Genomic DNA, 23,638 nt, shown 5'->3' with positions numbered 1-23,638 from the left:
ACATCTGGCCCAGAGTCGTCAGAGTTTGACAGTCTACCCTGGCCATTCTAAGTAAAAATTGCTGGGGGGAAAAAAAATCATCATTAATGTTGCGTTGTTAGATTATTTTAAATGTCTCCTTTGAGGACATTGGCGGGCCTGGCATATGTCCATGGGGAACACACTCAGAATGTGGACGAGATCGGGACATGTTAGCTCCAGGTACAAACAGGGCATTTGATACCTACATAGATTTACTCTTAAATTGTTTGGTAACAAAACCATTAAAACACTGACAGATCATAGGACAAGATTGTCAAAAAAAAGGTTGCCTTTAATCCAGTAAAACATTTACAGAAACAGCAACCTATCAAAATTAAACCGCTTTGAGAAGCATTTAAACTGTACTGTGAGATGGTACATGAAAATTACACCGTCTAACAGTTATTACCAAGACCTGCAATGCCTCGAGTCACAGAAACAGCTAAACTGATCATTTACATTGTCGCACATGTTGTAGGTTTCTGCAACTGCAGCAGATTGAAAACCACAGATGTATTACTATGCCTATCCCTTTGACCTTAGCCAAAGGTCAGATGTTAAGGGTCACAGGGAAGTGGGCATATCATCATCAGGCCCTGTAGGCAGGAGGGGAGAGCCACAACAGCCCAGAACTGCATTTAATAAATACAGGGGGTGGATGTTCCGGGTTTATGAGTCATTACGACGTTACAGTTTTAAATACTGCACTAGGACAGGTGGGTTCATGCTCTGGCTCTCTAGCACTCTCCGTGGTCACTTAGTGGAGCGTCGCGTGGGCTCAGAAGCAGTGGGGGGAGGAGGGGGACCCCTGCGGTCCAGGTCCTCGATGTAGAACATGATTAGTTTACTCCTCTCCTCCGGGACACAGTCCAGCACCAGGTAACGCTTGTCGTTTTGCAGAACCTTCTCCACGTCCTTCAGGTGCTGGTCAGACTCCTGGAGCAACTTCCGCGACCTGAGGAGGAAAAACATGGGTGGAAGCAGTCAGTGGAAAAAAATAACGTGTTGGGAGAAACAAGACGAGAGTGGATCTTGCCGATATCTTGTGACTACAGTACCACAATTCAACAGTATAGGAGGGGTTAAGAGGCAGTGCAGTTGAAACAATAGCGCCTCCTGCTGACCCAATAGCAAACAAGCAATTCTTTGAGAATCCATTCTGAATTAGAAGTATAAATGCCATTAAAAGTAAAACCAACTTATGATACATTTCAATTGAAACCTCATTCCCTCAGGTGGCAGTGTAAAGATGTCAAGCCAGCCCATGTGTTCAATCACCCACCTGTATGTGATGAACTTGGTCTCTTTCAGAAGCGTACGGAAGTCAGCTTTGGCTGTGATGTACTTGTCTTTGATGTAGTCTTCAAACTCTCTCTGTTTCTTCTGAGAAACAAAGCACACACAAAACCCGTCAGCGTGTTTTTTTTTTTTTACTCAGGGTAGCTGACGTAAACAAGCAGCACACAGGAAGGTAAAGACAAAAGCAGAGGTCTTACTCGGTCACTACTGGAGAACTTGATACAGCGAGGGTCCTCTTTGATGATCTTCTTCATCTCCTTCCACGTGGTGGTCAGTGTGATCTTTGGGTGAACAACAACAGCACTTACTATCAAGTCATTTGTCCCAGGATTTTACACACCGTATCTGAATGACACGCATGTCCGTCGTCTACGACGCCACCTTCATGTCAGCAGCACGTTCAGACGGACTGCAGTGAGTTCCCATTTCATTGCCCCTCACCATGACGGTCTCATCCAGTAGCTGTCTGAAGTTCTCCTTCTTCTTCTTGGAGAGCGTCTCCACGTGTTCGTTGAACAGTTTCTCCTTGTCGTCCCTCTCCAGCAGAGAGGCGGACTCCCAGCGGTGGTCCTTACGCAGGTTACGCCGGGTGTCTGACCACGACGCGTCAGACGACCTCACCTGACCACACAACACACACCCCCAGCATTAGGATCTGGCAAGTAGTTCTTTGTCCACATAAATCACTGCACAAGGCTGTGCATTAATGCAGTTAAAATAATACATTACTTTTTGCATCCACAGGTCATATGAAACAGGGCCAATTTCTTGGTACACCCAAGTAAAACTAGTAATTATAGTCCTATTTTTCTTATTCAGTGAACTAACTTCAGGTGTGTGTGTGTGAGAGAGCTCACCATATCCGACATGAGGGCTCTGAAGTGCTGGATGGCCTCCTCCCTCTTGTGCTGCTCCCGTTCTCTGTCGATCTCCTTGGTCTGCTCAGAGCGGGCCTTCTGCACCTCGCGCTCCCTCTCCCTCAGACTGGCCTCTATCCTGGCGGCGCGCTCCATCTCCTTCTCCTTATCAGAGTCCATGTGCTGGCAGCAGAGAGAGAAACCGTCACACACACACACACACACACAGGCAGCATCATAATATACACACACAATCATCACAGGCGGCATGACGGATGACTCCCATCACGTCAAGTGCTCAAACGGCGCCTAACCGCAGGCCACTGAATAGTGGCAGGTTTGTGCCTATGGGCTGAGTTAGATGCCAGAAGAGCTGGAGTCAGTGTATGAATGAGGGCTGCAGGCAGCCTCTGAGCGAAGTGCCAAGGCAATTCCTCCCACCTTGGCCTGCTTGTCCACATACTGCTTGTAGAGTTCCTCTCTGGTGTTGGAGCTCTCCACAGCCTTGTAGCGGGGGTCTCCCTCCAGCTTGTCCTTCACCTTGCTCCAGCGCTGCCCTCCATCCAGGTGGTGGTCCCCAAGAAGTTCAAAGAAGTCCTGCTTCACCTGGGACAGACACGAGGGCAGACCAGGCTTATAAGAGGAACACACACACACACACTTGGTCAGGTAGACATTTAACAACAACTTAAATGATTGTTCTCAGTGTTGTCAATTAACAATTTAGGAATTTCTTCCAGGTTTCCCTAAGCACACAACCCAGGCAGCAAGGTACTTGTCCCAACATATCATTTCCTCGGGCGTCTGTATTCAGTGGGCCATGGGGGTTTTCCAGTGCTCACCTTCTCTCCTCTGTTCTTGGAGTCCTCCTTCTCTTTCTTCTTGAGAGAGGTCATGAACTCAATGAAGATGGCCTCCCGGTCCTTCATCTTCTCGATGGCCTTGAACCGTTGGTCCTTGGCGTGCTTGGAGGCAAACTCACTGAACGTTGTCCTGAAACAAACAAAGACTCTTAGTTGGCCAAGAAACAACGACAATGCAAAATGGACACTTGACACTAAATGAGTGCCACAGCCTGGTAATACCAAGACAATGTTTGAACTGATGGGTGTTTGAAGTGAGGTCTGACCTGGCGGTGAGCTTAGCATCCTCCATCATCTTTCTGAACTCGTCCTTAGACTGCATCAGTTTATTCTTCTTCTCCTTCCTCTCCTCCTCAGCCCGGGTCTTCACATACTGGTCAAACACCTGTACAAGACCAGCAGACACATGGAACAATAGTTAGCGAAAATAAAGACATTCGTGGCAGGTAACCCTTAACTTCTTGGATATAGGGGGCGCTATTTTAATTTTTGGATGAAAAACGTTCCCGTTTTAAACAAGATATTTTGTCACGAAAAGATGCTCGACTATGCATATTAATTGACAGCTTTGGAAAGAAAACACTGACGTTTCCAAAACTGCAAATATGTTGTCTGTGAGTGCCACAGAACTGATGTTACAGAAAATAATCCAATCAGGAAGTGCCTCATGCCAATGACTCCTTATATGGCTGTGAAGGAGCTAGGAGTCAGCTTACATTTTCCACGTTTTCTCCAAGGTGTCTACAGAAGTGTGACGTATTTGTAGGCATATCATTGGAAGATTGACCATAAGAGACTACATCTACCAGGTGGTCGCTTGGTGTCCTCCGTCGCAATTATTGCGTAATCTCCAGCTGCAGTATTTTTACTTTTTCTTCTGATGAGAAACCAACTGCCACCACTGATAGATTATCGAATAGATATGTGAAAAACACCTTGAGGATTGATTCTAAACAACGTTTGCCATGTTTCTGTCGATATTATGGAGCTAATTTGGAAAAAAGTTCAGCGTTGTAAGTGACTGCATTTTCCTGTCTTTTTCTTAGCCAAACGTGATGAACAAAACTGAGTTATTTCATCTACACAAATAATACTTTTGGAAAAAATGAACATTTGCTATCTAACTAAGAGTCTCGTCATTGAAGAACTTGGGATGTTTTCAAAGGTAAATTATTTTATTTGAATGCTTTTCTTGTTTTTGTGAAAATGTTGCCTGCTGAATGCTAGGCTTAATGCTATGCTAGGCTATCAATACTCATACACAAATGCTTGTGTAGCTTTGGTTGAAAATCATATTTTGAAAATCTGAGATGACAGTGTTAACAAAAGGCTAAGCTTGTTTGAATATATTTATTTCATTTCATTTGCGATTTTCATGAATAGGAAACGTTGCGTTATGGTAATGAGCTTGAGGTTATGATTACGCTCCCGGATACGGGATTACTTGACGCTAAAGGTTAAGGATATTCATTACCTAATATCAGGGCTCTGACCTTCCCCCAAAAGTGAAAAATACCTCAGAATATATGAATAATCAGAATAATACCTCACAGAATATGGCAAAGGAAACATGTTCTTATACTTTTAAAACCAAATGGATTAATTGATTCTGTAAGTATACAATACCTGCTTTCTCTCTTTTGGGTTGAGCAGCAGATACCGCGGGTCAAAAACAATCTTGTGCAACTCTTTCTCCCAGGTAGAGAATGCTGAGACCTGCGGGCACGGGGTTAAAAGAGGGCATGAGACCAGGCCAATCAAGGTGGGCTTCAACAACATCCACATAACAAGAACAGTCATCAGTCAACTTAGTTGCTTTCAAGGAAAAGGGTCGGAATGAGTCACGTTTTACTCCTCAAACTACTGACACACAAAGGAGCAATATAATAAGAGCAGAGTAAAGGCAATAAAATGTCTGCATCACGCCTGGTGGTGCCCATGGAAAAGGCTCCAGAGACCAGGCAGGCAGCTCCAGATAAATCCCCTGCCAGGGTTTACATTACAATTTAGATTGATTTGGATTTTTTTATTGCTACTTTGGATGCGTCAGTCACAACAAGCTTCTGTTGGGCCAGAACAGAAGTTGAACACCTGGGTTTAGTCAAATAGGACAGAAAAGTTGACACACAGTTCATGTCATACATAAACAGAAGGTGAAGACAAGAAAGCTGAACCCAGATTAGAGATGAGTGTAACGATGAAAAATAGGCTATTATCTACTCTGCATGCCAGTTTGTAAACAAGGAACATTAACGACTGTCATAGGCAGTGTAGGCCTGTAGACATACGGATGGTATTGGACAAACCCAAGAACTGAATTCTAGGAACAAAAGCTATAGTTAGAAACACCTATACAGCATATGGCATGCGTCATTTTCGAAAAAAGAAAGATATGAAACGGTCACCGTTATGTACAATAAATGGATAATTATGAAAGCATGTCTTCCCTACATAAAATAGTGAAAGGTTAAATCCATAGCCTATCATTACAATTCAAAAATCAGACCAATGCAGTAACCTTTTTTTTTTTTAATCTAACATTTTGTAATTCCTTTTTTTTTTTGTATTACCAAAGCAAAACATAGGCAGAAAGGTATTTGTCATTCAGCCGAGCATAACGAGAGAAGACAGAGGCAGGAGGGAGAGTAAAAGAAAAAAGGAGAATTAACTGAAGAGTGTACCTTGGTGGGGCTTCCATTCAGATTAATGTGTCTAACGTTACAGAGCTGGTTACAGTATTGCGTTGGATGGAAGTGTTTTTACCCCTCTCTTCAGCAGCATGTCCCTGAACTGTGTCATGCGGCTCTCCAGGGGCACGATGGCCCGCTCTCGGGCCGCCTTCAGCTCTGCCTCCATGGCTGCCTCTTTCTCAGAGTCCGCCTCTTTCATCACTTCCTCCTTCCTGCAAGCAGAGGGAACACGTCAGGGACCGGGCACACGGGGACAGGGGAGAGCTAGAAGCACTTTGTGACATCTGCTGATGTAAAAAAAAAATTTTAAAAAGTGCTTTATACATACATTTGATGATAGATAGAGTTTACGGGGCTGGACTGGGGTGTAACTTAAGTTCTTTAAATAGGGAAACGATATGTTCTGCTCTATCCAGGTGGTATGACGAAGAAATAGTGGAGGTGCACTATACTTGACTGTTCAATCACTGGCCATCTCTAACAAAAGAGAACTCCAAATTATATACGGTAGGCTTTGCGTAGGTCTTACAGGTTTGGAGGTGGCAGGATTTGTCAAATACATGACCACTGATATTCATTGTCATGAACTTGGGATTCCATGTTCCACAATCACATAAAGCTAGGGCAGGACAGGGCAGTGAGGTGAATGTCTTAATTTGCTGTTTCATTGGGGTTCCTAAAGCAGTAGTTTTAGAAGCAAGGTGGTTACCTTGGAGGCCCATGTTGGCATCATGTGTTCTACAGGCCTTTTCCCTGAACAATAGTCTCGTGTGCAACTGGACCAGTGTTTGGGGTAGCAGGGAGAGGCAGGCTTGGAGGGCACTGATGGGAAACAGTGACTGATTGGGTAACCTGGACAGTGACCATTGATTCACCACTTCAACAGACCCAGTGAAGACATAAATCAGGCTTTACTAAGGCAGTGCAAGCTGGGTCAAAGACTACTTCCCACCAAAATAGTCAGTCCCTCCACCCCCACAGAAAAAGATCCAAATCAAGCAATTTAGGGTTTGATGACAAAAAAAACCCCACACATAAACCTTCAACTAACAATTTAGATTTTTAGCCAGAGTACATTTTTGGTTTATTTGAATTTGTACATGCTGTTTTATCTGTTTAGACAAGAGGAAGAATGACTGAGTGCCTCCTCATGCTGCTATTGGCCCCTGTGTTGGGCCCTTGGATGGAGAGGTGGACTGTGGACTTACTTCCTCTTCTTGGCCTTCACAGGCTCATCCTCCAGAGCTTCCTCTGCTGCCGCCTCCAGCTCCTCTTTGCTGATTCCTGAGGGAACGATAATTGATAAGACAGCTGTGTAACATTATAAATGAGGCCATCCTCATGAAAACCCACAGAGGCATAATGAGAGTAGGGCTGTGAAGATTATGGAATCTTGGGTAATAATTCATTGTCAAGAGAATAGTTGGGGCTATTGTCAGTAATTTTATGGGAAAAACGTTTTGGACCTTGTAATGCATCTAGTTAAATTAGCTAGGACATACAGTGGGGTCAAATTATTGACACCCTTGATAAAAAAAATGGACAAAAATTACAGTATAAAATATATTCAAATACTGAGCTATATTGAATGCTAAAACATTTTATACTAATACAATTGCGCAGAAGACGATTGTTTAAAAAGTAATACTTTTCTCCCCTCAAAAAGGTAGGGTAAAAAATGACTGACACCCCTGTTTTCAATACCTCACCTTGCAAGGAAACAAGCAGAGCCTTTTTCTAATATGTTTTATGAGTGGGAGAACACATTTGGAGGTATCTTAGATCATTCTCCCACACAGAATCTTTCCACATCCTTGATCTGCGCTTATGGACTGCCCTCTTCAATTCAAACCACAAGTTTTCAATGGGTTTCCAGAGACAGATGAATTTAGATTGTTTAGGACAATTAACCATTTCTGTGGATTTCCGTGTGCGCTCGCAGACACACACACACACACACACACACACACACACACACACACACGTTCTGTAAGGCCCCAGAGTCTGCAACACCATTAAGCAAGGGGCACCACGAAGACCAAGGAGCTCTCCAAACAGGTCAGGGACAAAGTTGTGGAGAAGTACAGATCAGGGTTGGGTTATAAAAAAGTAATCGAACTTTGAACATCCCACAGAGCACCATTAAATCCATTATTAAAAATGTTGGCAGGGACTGGGAACAGGTCAGAATTGAAGGAATGATGGGTGGTGCTAAATCCAGGGAGATTCTTGAGGGAAGCCTGTTTCAGTCTTCCAGAGATTTGAGACTGGGATGGAGGTTCACCTTCCAGCAGGACAATGACCCTAAGCATACTGCTAAAGCAACACGCAAGTGGTTTAAAGGGAAACATTTAAATGTCTTGGAATGGCCTAGTCAAATCCCAGACCTCAATCCAATTGAGACTCTGTAGTGTGACTTAAAAGATAGGTGTACACTAGCAGAACCCATCCAACTTCAAGGATCTGGAGCAGATTTGCCTTGAAGAATGGACAAAAATCCCAGTGGCTAGATATGCCAAGCCTACAGAGAGATACCCTAAGAGACTTGCAGCTGTAATTGCTGCAAAAAGTGCCTCTACAAAGTATTGACTTGAGGGAGTGAACAATACTGCACGCTCAAGTTCAGTTGTGATATTTGACTGTTGTACAAGAAAAAATATTTTGCATCTTCAAAGTAAGCATGGAACACAGGTCCATGAACAAGGGGGGGTCAAAATCAAAAGTAACAGTCCGTATCCACCAGCTGACATTAAGTACTGCAGTGCATCTCCTCCTCATGGACTGCACCAGATTTGGCAGTTCTTGCTGTGGGATGTTACCCCACTCTTTTACCAAGGCACCTGCAAGTTCCTGGACATTTCTGGAGGGGAATGGCCCTAGCTCTCACCCTCCGATCCAACAGGTCCCAGACGTGCTCAATGGGATTGAGAGCTGGGCTCTTCGCTGGCCATGGCAGAACACTGACATTCCTGTCTTGCAGAAAAACATACACAGAACGAGCAGTATGGCTGGTGACATTGTCATGCTGGAGGGTCATGTCAGGGGGAGCCTGCAGGAAGGGTACCACATCAGGGAGGAGGATGTCTTCCCTGTAACGCACAGCGTTGACATTGCCTGCAATGACAACAAGCTCAGTCCGATGATGCTGTGACACACCACCCCAGACCTTGACAGACCATCCACCTCCAAAATTGATCCTGCTCCAGAGTACAGGCCTCGGTGTAACGATCATTACTTCGTCAATAAACGCGAATCGGACCATCACCCGATGTGAGACAAAACCACGACTCGTCAATTTAAAGCACTTTCTGCCAGTCCTGTCTGGTCCAGCAACGGTGGGTTTGTGCCCATAGGCGATGATGTTGCCGGTGATGTCTGGTGAGGACTTGCCTTTACAACAGGCCTACAAGTTCTCAGTCCAGCCTCTCTCAGCCTATTGCGGACAGTCTGAGCACTGAAGGAAGGATTGTGCGTTCCTGGTGTAACTCGGGCAGTTGTTGTTGCCATCCTGTACCTGTTCCGCAGGTGTGATGTTCGGATGTACCGATCCTGTGCAGGTGTTACACGTGGTCTGCCACTGCGAGGACAAATCTCCCTGTAGCACCGTCTTAGGCATCTCACAGTACGGACATTGCAATTTATTGCCCTGGCCACATCTGTAGTCCTCATGCCTCTTTGCAGCATGCCTAAGGCACATTCATGCAGATGAGCAGGGACCCTGGGCATCTTTCTTTTGGTGTTTTTCAGAGTCAGTAGAAAGGCCTCATTAGTGTCCTAAGTTTTCATAACTGTGACCTTTATTGCCTACCATCTGTAAGCTGTTAGTGTCTTAACGACCGTTCCACATGTGCATGTTCATTCATTATGGTTCAAGCATGGGAAACAGTGTTTAAACCCTTTACAATGAAGATCTATTTGGATTTTTACAAATTATCTTTTAAAGACAGGGTCCTGAAAAGGGGACGTTTCTTTTTTTGCTGAGTTTATATACACACTACTGTTCAAAAGTTTAGGGTCACTTAGAAAATTCATTGTTTAAAAAAAAAAAAAAAATCAACATTGTCAATTAAAGTAACATAAAATGATCAGAAATACAGTGTACACATCGTTAATGGTGTAAATGACAATTGTAGCTGGAAGTGGCAGATTTTTTATGGAATATGTACATAGGCCCATTGTCAGCAAACATCACTCCTGTGTTCCAATGTCATGTAGGGTTAGTTAATCCAAGTTTATAATTTTAAAAAGGCTAATTGATCATTAGAAAACTCTTTTGCAATTAGGTTAGCACAGCTGAAAACTGTTGTGCTGATTAACGCAGCAGTAAAAATAAAAACGGGCCTTCTTTAGACTAATGCATCAGCATTTGTGGGTTCGATTACAGGCTCAAAATGGCCAGACTCAGTCTATTATTGTTCTGAGAAATTAAGGCAATTCCATGCAAGAAACTGAAAATCTCGTACATCACTGTGTACTATGCCCTTCACAGAACAGCGCAAACAAGCTCTAACCAGAATAGAAAGAGGAGTGGGAGGCCCCAGTGCACAACTGAGCAAGAGGACAAGTACACTGCTCAAAAAAATAAAGGAAAGACTTAAACACAATGTAACTCCAAGTCAATCACACTTCTGTGAAATCAAACTGTCCACTTAGGAAGCAACACTGATTGACAATAAATTTCACATGCTGTTGTGCAAATGGAGTAGACAACAGGTGGAAATTATAGGCAATTAGCGAGACACCCCCAATAAACGAGTGGTTCTGCAGGTGGGGACCACAGACCACTTTCAGTTCCTATGCTTCCTGGCTGATGTTTTGGTCACTTTTAAATGCTGGCGGTGCTTTCACTCTAGTGGTAGCATGAGACGGAGTCTACAACCAACACAAGTGGCTCAGGTAGTGCAGCTCATCCAGGATGGAACATCAATGCGAGTTGTGGCAAGAAGGTTTGCTGTGTCTGTCAGCGTAGTGTCCAGAGCATGGAGGCGCTACCAGGAGACAGGCCAGTACATCAGGAGACGTGGAGGAGGCCGTAGGACGGCAACAACCCAGCAGCAGGACCGCTACCTCCGCCTTTGTGCAAGGAGGAGCAGGGGGAGCACTGCCAGAGCCCTGCAAAATGACCTCCAGCAGGCCACAAATGTGCATATGTGTGCTCAAATGGTCAGAAACAGACTGCATGAGGGCCCGACGTCCACAGGTGGGGGTTGTGCTTACAGCCTAACACCGTGCAGGACGTTTTTCATTTGCCAGAGAACAGCAAGATTGGCAAATTCGCCAATGGCGCCCTGTGCTCTTCAGATGAAAGCAGGTTCACACTGAGCACATATGACAGACTGGAGACGCCGTGGAGAACGTTCCGCTGCCTGCAACATCCTCCAGCATGATCGGTTTGGAGGTGGGTCAGTCATGGTGTGGGGTGGCATTTCTTTGGTGGGGCCGCACAGCCCTCCATATGCTCGCCAGAGGTAGCCTGAATGCCATTAGGTACCGAGATGAGATCGTCAGACCCTTTGTGAGACCATATGCTGGTGCGGTTGGCCATGGGTTCCTCCTAATGCAAGACCTCATGTGGCTGGAGTGTGTCAGCAGTTACTGCAAGAGGAAGGCATTGATGCTATGGACTGGCCCGCCCGTTCCCCAGACCTGAATCCAATTGAGCACATCTGGGACATCATGTCTCACTCCATCCACCAACAGACTGTCCAGGAGTTGGCGGATGCTTTAGTCCAGGTCTGGGAGGAGATCCCTCAGGAGACCATCCGCCACCTCATCAGGAGCATGCCCAGGCGTTGTAGGGAGGTCATACAGGCATGTGGAGGACACACACACACTACTGAGCCTCATTTTGACTTGTTTTAAGGACATTACATCAAAATTGGATCAGCCTGTAGTGTGGTTTTTCACTTTAATTTTGAGTGTGACTCCAACTCCAGACCTCCATGGGTTGATACATTTGATTTCCATTGATAATTTGTGTGTGATTTTGTTGTCAGCACATTCAACTATGTAAAGAAAGTATTTAATAAGAATATTTCATTCATTCAGATCTAGGATGTGTTATTTTAGTGTTCCCTTTATTTTTTTTGAGCAGTGTACATTAGTGTCTAGTTTGAGAAAGACGCCTCACAAGTCCTCAACTGGCAGCTTCATTAAATAGTACCCGCAAAACACCAGTCTCAACATCAACAGTGAAGGGGCAACGAAAAAGCCAATAAAAATGGCCAATAAAAATAATATTGAGATGAGCAAAAGAACAGACACTGGAAGGAGGAACTCTAGCTTGAAGGCCATCATCCCGGAGTTTCCTCTTCACTGTTGACGTTGAGGGTGGTGTTTTGCAGTCTCAAGTATCCAGACCCTTTACTTAGTGCTTTGTTGAAGCACCTTTGGCAGCGCTACAAGCTTGGCACACCTGTATTTGGAGAGTTTCTCCAATTCTTCTCTGCAGATCCTCTCAAGCTCTGTCAGGTTGGATGGGGAGAGTTGCTGCACAGCTATTTTCAGGTCTCTCCAGAGATAGATCGGGTTCAAGTCTGGGCTCTGTCTGGGTCACTTAAGGACATCCAGAGACTTGTCCCAAAGCAACTCCTGTGTTGTCTTGGTTGTGTGTTTAGGGTCGTTGTCCTGTTGGAAGGTGAACCATCACCCTCCAGACGTGACTTTGGGCATTCAGAATAAAGAGTTCAATCTTGGTTTCATCAGACCAGAGAATCTTGTTTCTCATGGTCAGAATGTTTAGGTGCCTTTTGGAAAACTCCAAGCGGGCTGTCATGTGGCTTCCGTCTGGCCACTACCATAAATGTCCATCTGGAAGATTCTTCGATCTCCACAGAAGAGCTCTAGAGCTCTGTCAGATTTACCATTGGGTTCTTGGTCACCTCCCAGACCAAGGCCCTTCTCCCCCGATTGCTCAGTTTGGCCAGGTGCCAGCTTTAGGAAGTGTCTTCATGGTTCCAAACTTCTTCCATTTAATGATGGAGACCACTGTGTTCTTGTGGACCTGCGTCAGACATGTTTTGGTACCCTTCCCCAAGATCTGTGACTCGACACAATCCTGTCTCGGAGCTCTACGGACAATTCCTTGCACCTCATGGCTTAGTTTTTGCTCTGAGATGCCATATCACACACACAGTGTCCTTTTAGAAAGTATTCAGACCCCTTGACTTTTTACACATTTTGTTACGTTTACAGCCTTATTCGAAAGCGAGGAAGTCACTCGCTGGGTGGGGTAAGTTTCTCAAAAACAAAGTGATATCGCAAAAGTAGTGTCTGGACCCTGATATAACTTTATCCAGGACATTTAAGGGGGAAATCTGGTTGCGTCCCCTAATGAGGCTGAAACTTAGCCACAAGTGGATCTTCCAGCAAGACAATAACCACATATTAAAAAAAAAAAAAAAAAAACCACAAAGGAATGGTTTATTGGCCACAAAAATCAACATTTTGCGATGGCTAGCAGTCTCCGGACTTCAAACCGATTGAAAACCTGTGGTTTGAATGGAAGAGGGCAGTTTATAAGGGCAGACAATGGATATCAAGAATCTGGAAGGATTCTGTATGGATGAAGGGGCAAAGATCCCTCCCAATGTGTTCTCTAACTCATAAAACATTTTAGAAAAAGCCTCAGTGTCGTTATGCTTGCAGGGTGACATACTGAAAGGTATTGAAAACAGAGGTGTCAATTTTGATCTATATATGAATTTATTTGTTAAAACAAAATCTCTTTCTCTATGCAATTTTTGGAACGTACAATTTAGCTCGGTATATGAATTATTTTTTTCCCACCATTAATTTCTGCCCATCTTTATCAAGGGCGTCAATTTCAGACCCCTCTGTAACTAATGAACACAACACAGCTTTGGTGAAACCCCGTCTCAAAAATAAATGTTATTGACCGCTTGGAAATTAAACTTCTCCTAAAAGTGCCGTTCAGCTCATAAAATAGATGACATAAAGTTGGTAAAAAAACATTTTTTTAAAGCTATTGGGTAAACTGTATATACACTTGAATATAAATTGGAATCCCACCTTCTCCTAAAATCTAACTTTTTGGGGGGGTGTGCGGCGTGTTCGTACCCAGCTTCTTGGTGGCGTCCTCCAGGCCTCTTTTGTGAGGTGGTTCCTGGATATTCTTGTCAACGTCGGCCCGCCCCACCAGCTCATCTGGCCGGTCCCACATGGAGAGACGCGTGGTGGGATTGTAGTAGAAAACACGCTCGTCGCCGGTCCACACAATACACCTACACATGTTCAATAGGGCACATGGGCAGGAGAGTGACTAAAGTTCAGCCTCATACAACAGCACATGGCTCCATCACCATCAGTGGGTACATACCAGGGAGTGCCAGGGATAGGGTTAGTGGCCACTGGCTTGGCTTTCTGTGCAGTCTTCTCCTCTTCAGTCATCTCTTCCTCCTTAACCTCCTCAATGAAAGGAATACAACCGTTAAAAGAGTATTCTTCAAATGATCCTCCCTATCAAATTTTAACATTTAATGCTGCGGATGTAAAAAAAAATAAATACAAAAAAAACGGGCTGTTGAACGTTTGATGCCAACTTTCTGACTAGGAGACCACGCCAGCTCTCTTACCTCTTTCATCTCATTAGGGGGTTCTATTTTGGGCTCCTCGTCCTCCATCTCCATGGCCTCCTCCTCCAGGGCCTGCTGCCTTTCCTTGGCCTTCTCTGCCTCCCTCTCTACAGGAGGAGAAACTCACACACATTAGACATGCAACAGTTAAAATATACAATTTTATTGGTCCCATACACGTGATTAGCAGATGTTATTGCGGGTGTAGCGAAATGTTTGTGCAAAGTTTCCTAAGAGCTAGTCGAGATGCTGCCATCTCCGTCAGCGCCATCATCAATATTTCACTAACCAGTTTCACTATCCCTAACCAGTCCAGGAAGAATGATAGCTGGCTGTAGAGACCCAAGCATTAAATAGACCAACCTTTCTCCCGTAGTTCCTGGGGCTTGTCCCAGGTGGACTCTAGTGTGCGGTTGTTGTAGTAGTACGTTTTCCCATCGGCCGTTTTGTACTCGGACCACTCTGGGAGTTGGAGGCCTGCCAAGGCAGGCGCCGCCAGGGCCAATTGGGGGTGGTGCATCATGGGAACAAGGGGAGGGGCCATGCCGGGCAACATACCTGTAGAAGGTGAAATACACAGACTACTTCTTAAGACATTCAGCTCTGATAAACTCCTAACCCCAAACTATTGCACATCTAATCAACACCAAACATACAGCATGGGATGGGTAGTAGCTGAGGTTGATGACATCTTTGCTAGTGCCTCTTATTCCTAAAATATATTGATGTGCACTACCAGTCAAAAGATTTAGAACATCTTCTCATTCAAGGGTTTCTCTTATTTATTTTTTTACATTGTAGAATAATAGCGAAGACAACAAAAGTATGAAATAACACAGAATCATGTAGTAACCAAACAAATATATATTTGAGATTATTCAAATAGCCACCTTTAGCCTTGCACACAGTTGGCAGGCTCTCAACCAGCTTCATGAGGTAGTCACATGGAATGCATTTCAATTAACAGGTGTGACTTGTTAAAAGCTAAGGAAATAAATTCCACAAATGAATGCATGAGCGAATCAGCTGTGTTGCGAAAAGGTAGGGGGGTATACAGAAGATTTGGTAAAGAGCCCTATTTGGTAAAGATCAAGTCCTAATTACAGCAATAACAGCTCAAATAAGCAAAGAGAAACAACAGTCCATCATTACTTTAAGACATGAAGGTCAGTCAATCCGGATAATATCAAGTGCAGTCGCAAGCGCTATGATAAAACTGGCTCTCATGAGGACCGCCACAGGAATGGAAGACTCAGAGTTACCTCTGCCACAGAGGAAAAGTTCAATAAAGTTACAAACCTCAGAAACTGCAGCCAAAATAAAGGCGTCACAGAGTTCAAGTAAGACACATCCACTGTTCAGAGGAGACTGTATGGAATCAGGCCTTTATGGTCAAATTGCTGCAAAGAAACCACTACTAAAGGACACCAATAAGAAGAGACTTACTTGGGCAAAGAAACACAAGCAATGGACAATAGACCAGTGGAAATCTGTCCTTAGGTCTGGAGTCCAAATCAGAGATTTTTGGTTCCAGCCTCTTTGTGAGATGCGGTGTGGGTGAACGGATGATCTTCCCATGTGTGTTTCCCACCGTGAAGCATGGAGGTGGTGGTGTTATGGTGTGGGGTGCTTTGCTAGTGACAGTGATTCATTTATTTAAGCAGCCAACAAGTGCTCAGCACAAGTGGGAACACCTTCAAGACTGTTGGAAAAGTATTCCAGGTGAAGCTAGTTGAGAGAAAGCCAAGAGTGTGCAAAGCGGTCATCAAGGCAAAGGGTGGCTATTTGAAGAATCTAAATAAAAAAAAAAAAAAAAGTTAAAATAAAAAACATTTGATTTGTTTAACACTTTTGGTTACGACATGATTCCATATGTGATATTTCATAGTTGATGTTTTCACCATTATTCTACAAAGTATAAAATAGTCAAAAGAAAAGAAAAACCATTGAATAAGTAGGTGTTCTAAAACATTTGACCGGTTGTGTATATAATATAAGAATTCACCTGAAATATAGAAAGGTTAACACCTAATTCCCCACACTGGAAAGAAATTGGCCTTCCCTGGTTAGTCACACAGGTAACATCTAAACTAAGCCACTGAGATGTTAACAAAAACACACAAAAGGCATGCCACAACAAGAAAATGATTATCAAATGAAAATACAACATTAATGTGATTATCCTCTACTGAATGGAAAATAAGGGTGCCTGTCGAAACAAGGTCCAATACTCCTTGTCACTGTCTACAAAATAATTGACCACTCCGTTCTCTTAAAAATGTTTCCCTGTTAAAGTAACCTAGCTAAAACCAACAGAATAACAGTGACATTACTGATGCAAGTCTACAACGCGGTTACGTCCAACAAGACGTCACACTGATGCCAAAAATAAATTGGTTGTTTATCATAATTACAAGGGCAGAGATGTCTCTGTTCGGGGAAAAAAAAAAAAAAAGCATCAGAACTGTGTAGTTTAAACAAGAAAGAATGTCCTAAAATGTCTAAAATCACTAATGTTGAGGAAATAGAAAGGAAAAAGATACGACAGAAATACTTTCACATTGTTTAGCGGTGCCTAAGCGGCAAAAAAATAAGAAGCATCATTTTCACAACACACCACTAACATGCCACCTAACAAAATGCTGACTGGAGACGTTTGAAAGAATTACCGTTATTGTTGGGGGAGACTGTCTTTATATAGGGAGCGCCTACTATCTGCATCATTGCTACACCTGCAAGAACGGACAAGCAAGCATGTTGTTGGGACACAGGAGAAGAGGTGCCAGCTGCCAGGGCAAAGCAGACAGCTAATGACACAACACATATACAAATCTAGGCCCACAACTATAATATCACTTTGATAAAACCACATTAGTATTCTCTTCCTGGCAACAACCATATGGAAGAATAATTTGGTCATGTAAATGGAGAGAGTATTGAACAATTGTTTTCTTCCTCTCTGGAGGACTGAAACAGTCAGCTAAAATTAACAGTATGTCAAAAGCCTTTGAATTTGCTTCTGCATTTGTTTTCTCTAGGCGCCTTGCTGAACTTGGGTAATGCTGACATTTACAGGACTGAAGGGGACTTGTTTCTGCAATAATTAGTGCAAGAAAAAAACGTGGGGGAAAAAACTCGACCTGCAACAATTTCAAAGACTTTAAAACAGTGAAATATCTTGCGAGTGTGCAGGTCAAGGAAGAACTGGGACATAATTCAGCTTTCAGCAATTGTGTACGGATCCTTGCGACATGGGGCTGTGCGTTATCATGCTGAAACACGAGGTGATGGCTGCGTATGAATGGCACGACAATGGACCTCAGGATCTTGTCCCGGTATTCAAATTGCCATTGATAAAATGCAATTGTGTTTGTTGTCCGCAGCTTATGCCTGCCCATACCCCCACCATGGGGCACTCTGTTCACAACGTTGACATAAGCAAACCGCTCGCCCACACGACACCATGTGGTCTGCGGTTGTGAGGCACTGCCAAATTCTCTAAAACATTGGAGATGGCTTATGGTAGAGAAATTAACATTAAATTCCCTGGCTACAGCGCCGGTGGACATTCCTTCAGTCAGCATGACATTTGCACGCTCCCACAACTTGAGATATCTGTTGCATTGTGTTATGTGACAAAACTGCACATTTTAGTGGCCTTTTATTGTACACAGCACACAGTGCATCTGTGTAATGATCATGCTGTTTAAAATCAACCTGTCAGGTGGATGATTGTGACGGAGGATAAATGCTCACTAAACAGGGATGCAAACCAATTTGAGCAACAACAACAAAAAGCCTTTTGTGCATATGGAACATTTCTGGGATCTTTTATTTCAGCTCATGAAACACATGGGAGCAACACTTTACATGTTGCATTTTATATTTTTATTCAGTGTAAAATGCTAAGAGTTGAATGTGGAATAAAACCATTTTCATTGCCACTTTGAAATCAACCCAGGGCTTTCTTTGTTTGGCTAGCTGAAATTGCATTTCCACTGCTTCCAGAAATGAGAAATGTCACGTTGTTAGGTAGCCAATGTGACTGCAACTAGCTTTGCCAATGTTGCTAACTAGCAAGATGTTGAATAATTTAATTCACCCTCACCATGCAATAACTAACGTTATCACATAGTCCTATCAGTACCAGCCAGACTTACGTCAGTTAGCTAGCTAAACGGTTAGCGTTGATGCCAGCATAACAGGAGAGATAGCTTAAATCCTACATTGCTTATCATGGCATTGACTATTTGCTAGCTAGCTAACCAAGCAAACTAACCGACATGCTTGATATGATGTAGCTTGCTAGCTTTCAAAACGACCTGACCAGCAAAATTTGCTGCTGGCGCACGTTAGCTAGCTTGATTCAACTGATTTACTGGCTAACGTTAGGTAGCTAGCATTTTGAGGGCTGGCTGTTCAAACGTTTGTGTAGTGCAAAAATGAATGAAGGATCCAGCTATGGTGGAAATTTGTGTAATGTCAGACAAGCAGTTCTGCAGTAGTCAATATGCTAGCTAAGAGCAATGAGCCCAGACAAGCTAGCTAAACATATCAGCAGCCAGCAATGATCAGCTTGATGGTTGCATATTAACAGAATTACCAGCCAGAGTTCTAATCGAGCTGGCACCAGTTGTGAAACTGGGCTGCACTGGCCTGGGTTTCCCTCAACCCAGCTTGAATTTGAGAATTCCATTTGAACGTGGCCCTAATTTTAAATGCCAGTGGAAAATTTTTAAGAATCATAAAAAACTAAGTAGAAACAAGTTGAATTGATTTGCCCAATTATTTACTCCAGCCTTGACCAGGACCATTCTACAATAATTGTTTAACCTATTGCTTTACCAGAAGATGAAAATAGGAGACCTAACATTATGACAAACAAATGAAGAGATGACACATGACAGTATGGAAAGGGGTGAAGAGGCAGTACTGTTAAAAGTGGGTAGAGAGCGGAGGGTTTGGGATGAGGGAGCTTATGTCTTACCGGGCAGTGGGATGTGCATTCCTGGTAGAGGCAATCTGAAGGGGTGCATGACCCCTGGGGGGAAGCCTGGGATAGTGGCCGTGTGAGGCTGGGACATGGCGTGGTGGGGCAGGCCAGTTGGGAGACTCTGGGGCAGCAGGGACATGGTCTGGACTGGTGTCACGGAGGCTGGCACGGTGGCTACACTGATGGTCACCGCAACACTGGAGGGGACGGAGGCCACAGGCTGCAGATCTGTAGCAGCAGAAACTGGACAAAGACCAGCAGACAGTTGCAACACAGTCTGGTCATGTAGTACAACCAACCATAAACAAGCAGAAAACAACCCATTACCAACGTTGTGAACTTCACCAAATCAGGATTTCTCACCATACAAAAGGTCAGACATGCCAAAAACTTTGATGGGACCCAGGATGTCCCTCTCCCATTTTACAGTGGCTTGCGAAAGTATTCACCCCCCTGGGCATTTTTCTATTTTGTTGCCTTACAACCTGTAAAATGTATTTTTGGGCGGGGGGTTTGTATCATTTCATTTTTCACAACATGCCTACAACTTTGAAGATGCAAAATGTGTGTGTGTGAAACAAACAAATATCACAAAAAAACTGAACTTGAGCATGCATAACTATTCACCCCCTCAAGTCAATACTTTGTAGAGGCACCTTTTACAGCAATTACAGCTGCAAGTCTCTTGGGGTATGTCTCTATAAGCTTGGCACATCTAGCCACTGGGATTTTTGCCAATTCTTCAAGGCAAAACTGTTCCAGCTTGTTCAAGTTGGATGGGTTCTGCTGGTGTACAGAAATCTTCAAGTCATACAACAGATTCTCAATTAGATTGAGGTCTGGGCTTTGCCTAGGCCACCCCAAGACACTTAAATATTTCCCCTTAAACCACTCGAGTGTTGCTTTAGCAGTATGCTTAGTGTCATTGACCTGCTGGAAGGTGAACCTCTGACCCAGTCTCAAATCTCTGGAGGACTGAAACAGATTCCCCTCAAGAATATCCTTGTATTTAGCACCATCCATCAATCCTTAAATTCTGACCAGTTTCCCAGTCCCTGCCGATGAAAAACATCCCCACCGCAGGATGCTGCCACCACCATGATTCACTGTGGGGATTGTGTTCTCAGGGTGATGAGCTATTGGGTTTGCGCCAGACATAGCGTTCTCCTTGATGGTCAAAAAGCTTATCTGACCAGAGTACCCTCTTCCATATGTTTGAGGAGTCTCCCAAATGCCTTTTGGCGAACGTGTTCGCTTATTTTTTTCTTTAAGCAATGGCTTTTTTCTGACCACTCTTCTGTAAAGAGAATCAGTAAAATGTACAGATTCTGCAAAGCTCCACAGCAGAGATTGGAGTTCCTTCAGGGTTATCTTTGGTCTCTTTGCTGCCTCTCTGATTAATTCCCTCCTTGCCTGGTCCGTGAGTTTATGGGCAGGCCTCTCTTGGCAGGTTTGTTGTGGTGCTATATTCTTTCCATTTTTAATAATGGATTTAATGGTGCTCCGTGGTATGTTCAAAGTTTCTGATATGTTTTTTTTATAACCCAACCCTGATCTGTACTTCTCCACAACTTGGTCCCTGACCTGTTTGGAGAGCTCCTTGGTCTTTGTGGTGCTGCAGACTCTGGGGCCTTTCAGAACATGTGTGTATATACACTGAAATCATGTGACGGATCATGTGACACTTAGATTGCATAGGTGGACTTTATTTAACTAATTACACGACTTCTGAAGGTAATTGGTTGCACCAGATCTTATTTAGGGGCTTCATAGCAAAGGGGGTAAATACATATGCACGCACCACTTTTCAATTTTTTTAAACAAGTTATTTTTTTCCATCTCACTTCACCAGTTGACTATTTTGTGTATGTCCATTACATGACATCCAAATGAAAATCTATTTAAATTAAAGGTTGTAATACAAAAAAAGTATGAAAAACACCAAGGTGGATGAAAACTTTTGCAAGGCACTGTATGTACTCACTAGCAATGGTCTGGGACACAGAGGTGGTGGTGGTGTTTGAGTCTGGGCTGGTGGTCATGGTGCTGGATGGGGCGGGGGCCTGTGTGGACACTGGGGAGGGTATAGCAGCTGTAGTGCTGACTGATGTGATGCTACTGGAGGAGGCTCCCGTCCCCACCGGGGTCACCATAACAGGGTTGAGCTCTGACTGCTGGATCACCTTCACCCCCTCAGGTTTGCTCCAGGCTGACTCTCGAGTCCTGGCATTGTAGTAGTACGCCTAGGGGGAAGGGTAGGGGGAGATAGACAGGTTGGTTTACAACGTCATGAAAACAATGTGCACACTTCAATGGGGCAGAAGTCTGTGACATTTTGATTCTGGGATGGCCAGACCGCTAGCAACAACGACAAGAAGCTGCCATGTGGGGAATCGCAGGTGGCTCATTTCAGCTAGTGTTATCTTGTTCTTGTTATCTTGTTCTTGTTATCTTGTTCTGGGCGGCAGCGTAGCCTCGTGGTTAGAGCGTTGGACTAGTAACCGGAAGGTTGCGAGTTCAAACCCCCGAGCTGACACGGTACAAATCTGTCGTTCTGCCCCTGAACAGCCACTGTTCCCAGGCCGTCATTGAAAATAAGAATGTGTTCTTAACTGACTTGCCTGGTTAAATAAAGGTAAAATTTTTAAATTTAAAAAAATTAATACCATGCCTTGTTTGGAGTCTACGCTAATATGGCTAAAATTCACAAGCTAATCAACAACTGTCACAATATATTTGAGAGAAATTTAAATGTATTTATGTTTTCAATAAACAAATATAGTTTACCTGTCAACAATCTAAGCCTGTTTTACCCCATAGTTGTGCATGCGTCAGTTGTGTTGCTAAACAACCAACCCATCTATAACTTATGAGGGAAACACAGGAAAATATTAATTCCGGTAGGTTGAAATATTACAGAACTATGTAACAGCCCAATGTAAAAGGCCATTCTTTACTTTTCCCTCTGGTGTCTTGTTCTCCACCCAGATCTCCTCAGCAAGGGGCAGAGTAGGGGCTCCAGCTCCTGAAACTGGGGGCATTCCAGGGGGGAATAGCATTCCTGGGGGTGGGGGCATGCTGCCCATTGGAGGGGGCATGAAAGGAGGTCTCTGAAAAACAAAAACAAATGCATTCCAATTTCAAGCCTTTTATACTAACTATGCAGTCTGATGTTCTGGCTCTCAATGCATTCCGAGCTCTGACAGACCAAAAGTGCAGCAGTCATACTTTAGAATAGATGGATGGTCTAAATTCTAAAAATATCCTTGCATCACTGGCAGGTGTACCTGTAGGTGAGGGGGTCCGAGAGGCGGGGGCATGCCTCCTGGTGGGGGGATGGGTGGCATGCTGGGGTCAAACGGTGGACGCCCGAATGGTGGCCCCCTTGGTGGAGGCCCTCTCATCATGCCGAAAGGGGGAGGCGGGGGTCTGAGAAGTGGGGGTGGACCACGCATCACTGGGGTTGGAGGAGCAGGGCCGCGGAAACGCAACGTCTGCTGCGTCATCCTGGAAACAAACCAAATGGACCTGGCTCATGAACCAAATCAAAATCAACACATTTTACTCGCTTTCCTACCATGTTCAGGTTACTGTTTGTAGCAACAGACTAGCGTCTCAAAATATTCACTCATGTTATCAAGCTAGCTAACTATAGTAGCTAGCGTATTACTTACGTTGCGCGGTCAAGCTAGCGATTCATCGCTTGATGGCATCAAACGACGCAGTGACTGTCGCTAAATTTGACAGTTTCACTGGTTAAACTGGTAATCCGCGGGCCAATGAACAGTAACTAGTGAATGTGTATGCTGACCAGTTAGCGAATGTAGCTACTCTAGGCTAACTAACGTTGGCTAATGTTATGCCTTTCAAATTGAGGCGCAGTCTGCACGCCCAGCTAACGCTAACGGACCATTTCAGAAACAATCGTCCGTGTCTAAGTAGCTATTAAGTAGTTTATGTTGAAACTGCTTTGCTTAACTCGACGAACAGCATCACATTTTAGCAAAATATACGATGAGTCAGGTTGTCTAGCTAGCTAACGTTACGAGGCTAATGTTAGCAACTAACTAGCGTGGCCACATTGAACAGTCAGCGGCAGCAACGAATGTCCTCGCGAGCGCATGTAACAAATCATTGGGAGTTCAGTTTCACAATAATGTCAAGTTAACAACCGCAGAAAACATTATTTATGACAAATATCGATCACTTGGGTTTATTCGCTATAACCTCACCTGTTGTCGTTAAACCCAATACTTTCACCGTCTCCGTGGTCCGCCATTACAGGGAAATCAAACGATTCTTCCTGGAAACACCTCCTTTA

The 23,638-nt window shown here is 44.0% G+C and overlaps 1 protein-coding gene across 3 annotated transcripts; it reads right to left on the bottom strand.

Moving 5' to 3' along the window:
- Positions 1–292: 292 nt before the first annotated feature.
- LOC118390844 (transcription elongation regulator 1) lies at positions 293–23,633 on the bottom strand. 3 transcript variants are annotated; one of them, XM_035781531.2, is made up of 21 exons: positions 23,550–23,633; positions 22,605–22,824; positions 22,275–22,427; positions 21,302–21,560; positions 19,312–19,560; positions 16,994–17,056; positions 14,688–14,882; positions 14,325–14,431; positions 14,069–14,157; positions 13,810–13,973; positions 6,939–7,014; positions 5,804–5,942; positions 4,667–4,756; positions 3,307–3,425; positions 3,020–3,170; positions 2,619–2,783; positions 2,178–2,360; positions 1,762–1,941; positions 1,518–1,601; positions 1,304–1,404; positions 293–976 (listed from the first exon to the last, which is right to left on the bottom strand). In XM_035781531.2, the coding sequence occupies exons 1-21, from the start codon at positions 23,594–23,596 to the stop codon at positions 775–777; spliced, it is 3,036 nt and encodes a 1,011-aa protein (XP_035637424.1). In that variant the 5' UTR covers positions 23,597–23,633; the 3' UTR covers positions 293–774. The 3 variants fall into 3 exon arrangements, with proteins under 3 accessions (XP_035637424.1, XP_052313557.1, XP_052313558.1); XM_052457597.1 differs by having other exon boundaries at positions 14,069–14,154; XM_052457598.1 differs by lacking the exon at positions 16,994–17,056.
- Between the last annotated feature and the right edge of the window lie 5 nt (positions 23,634–23,638).

The sequence above is a fragment of the Oncorhynchus keta genome, chromosome 12 (genome assembly GCF_023373465.1).
Source record: "Oncorhynchus keta strain PuntledgeMale-10-30-2019 chromosome 12, Oket_V2, whole genome shotgun sequence".
Lineage (NCBI taxonomy): Eukaryota > Metazoa > Chordata > Actinopteri > Salmoniformes > Salmonidae > Oncorhynchus > Oncorhynchus keta.
This window is presented reverse-complemented; position numbering and strand designations above follow the sequence as displayed.

What these genes read in the sequence shown, in the direction of transcription:
- LOC118390844 (XM_035781531.2), bottom strand. Translation starts at nt 23,596, where the DNA reads ATGGCGGACCACGGAGACGGTGAAAGTATTGGGTTTAACGACAACAG. An exon ending in GTGAAGGCCAAGAAGAGGAA is followed by an intron (nt 5,943 to 6,938) that starts GTAAGTCCACAG and finishes CTCTGCTTGCAG; the next exon opens with GAAGGAGGAAGTGATGAAAG. An exon ending in GATGCTAAGCTCACCGCCAG is followed by an intron (nt 3,171 to 3,306) that starts GTCAGACCTCAC and finishes TGTTTGTTTCAG; the next exon opens with GACAACGTTCAGTGAGTTTG.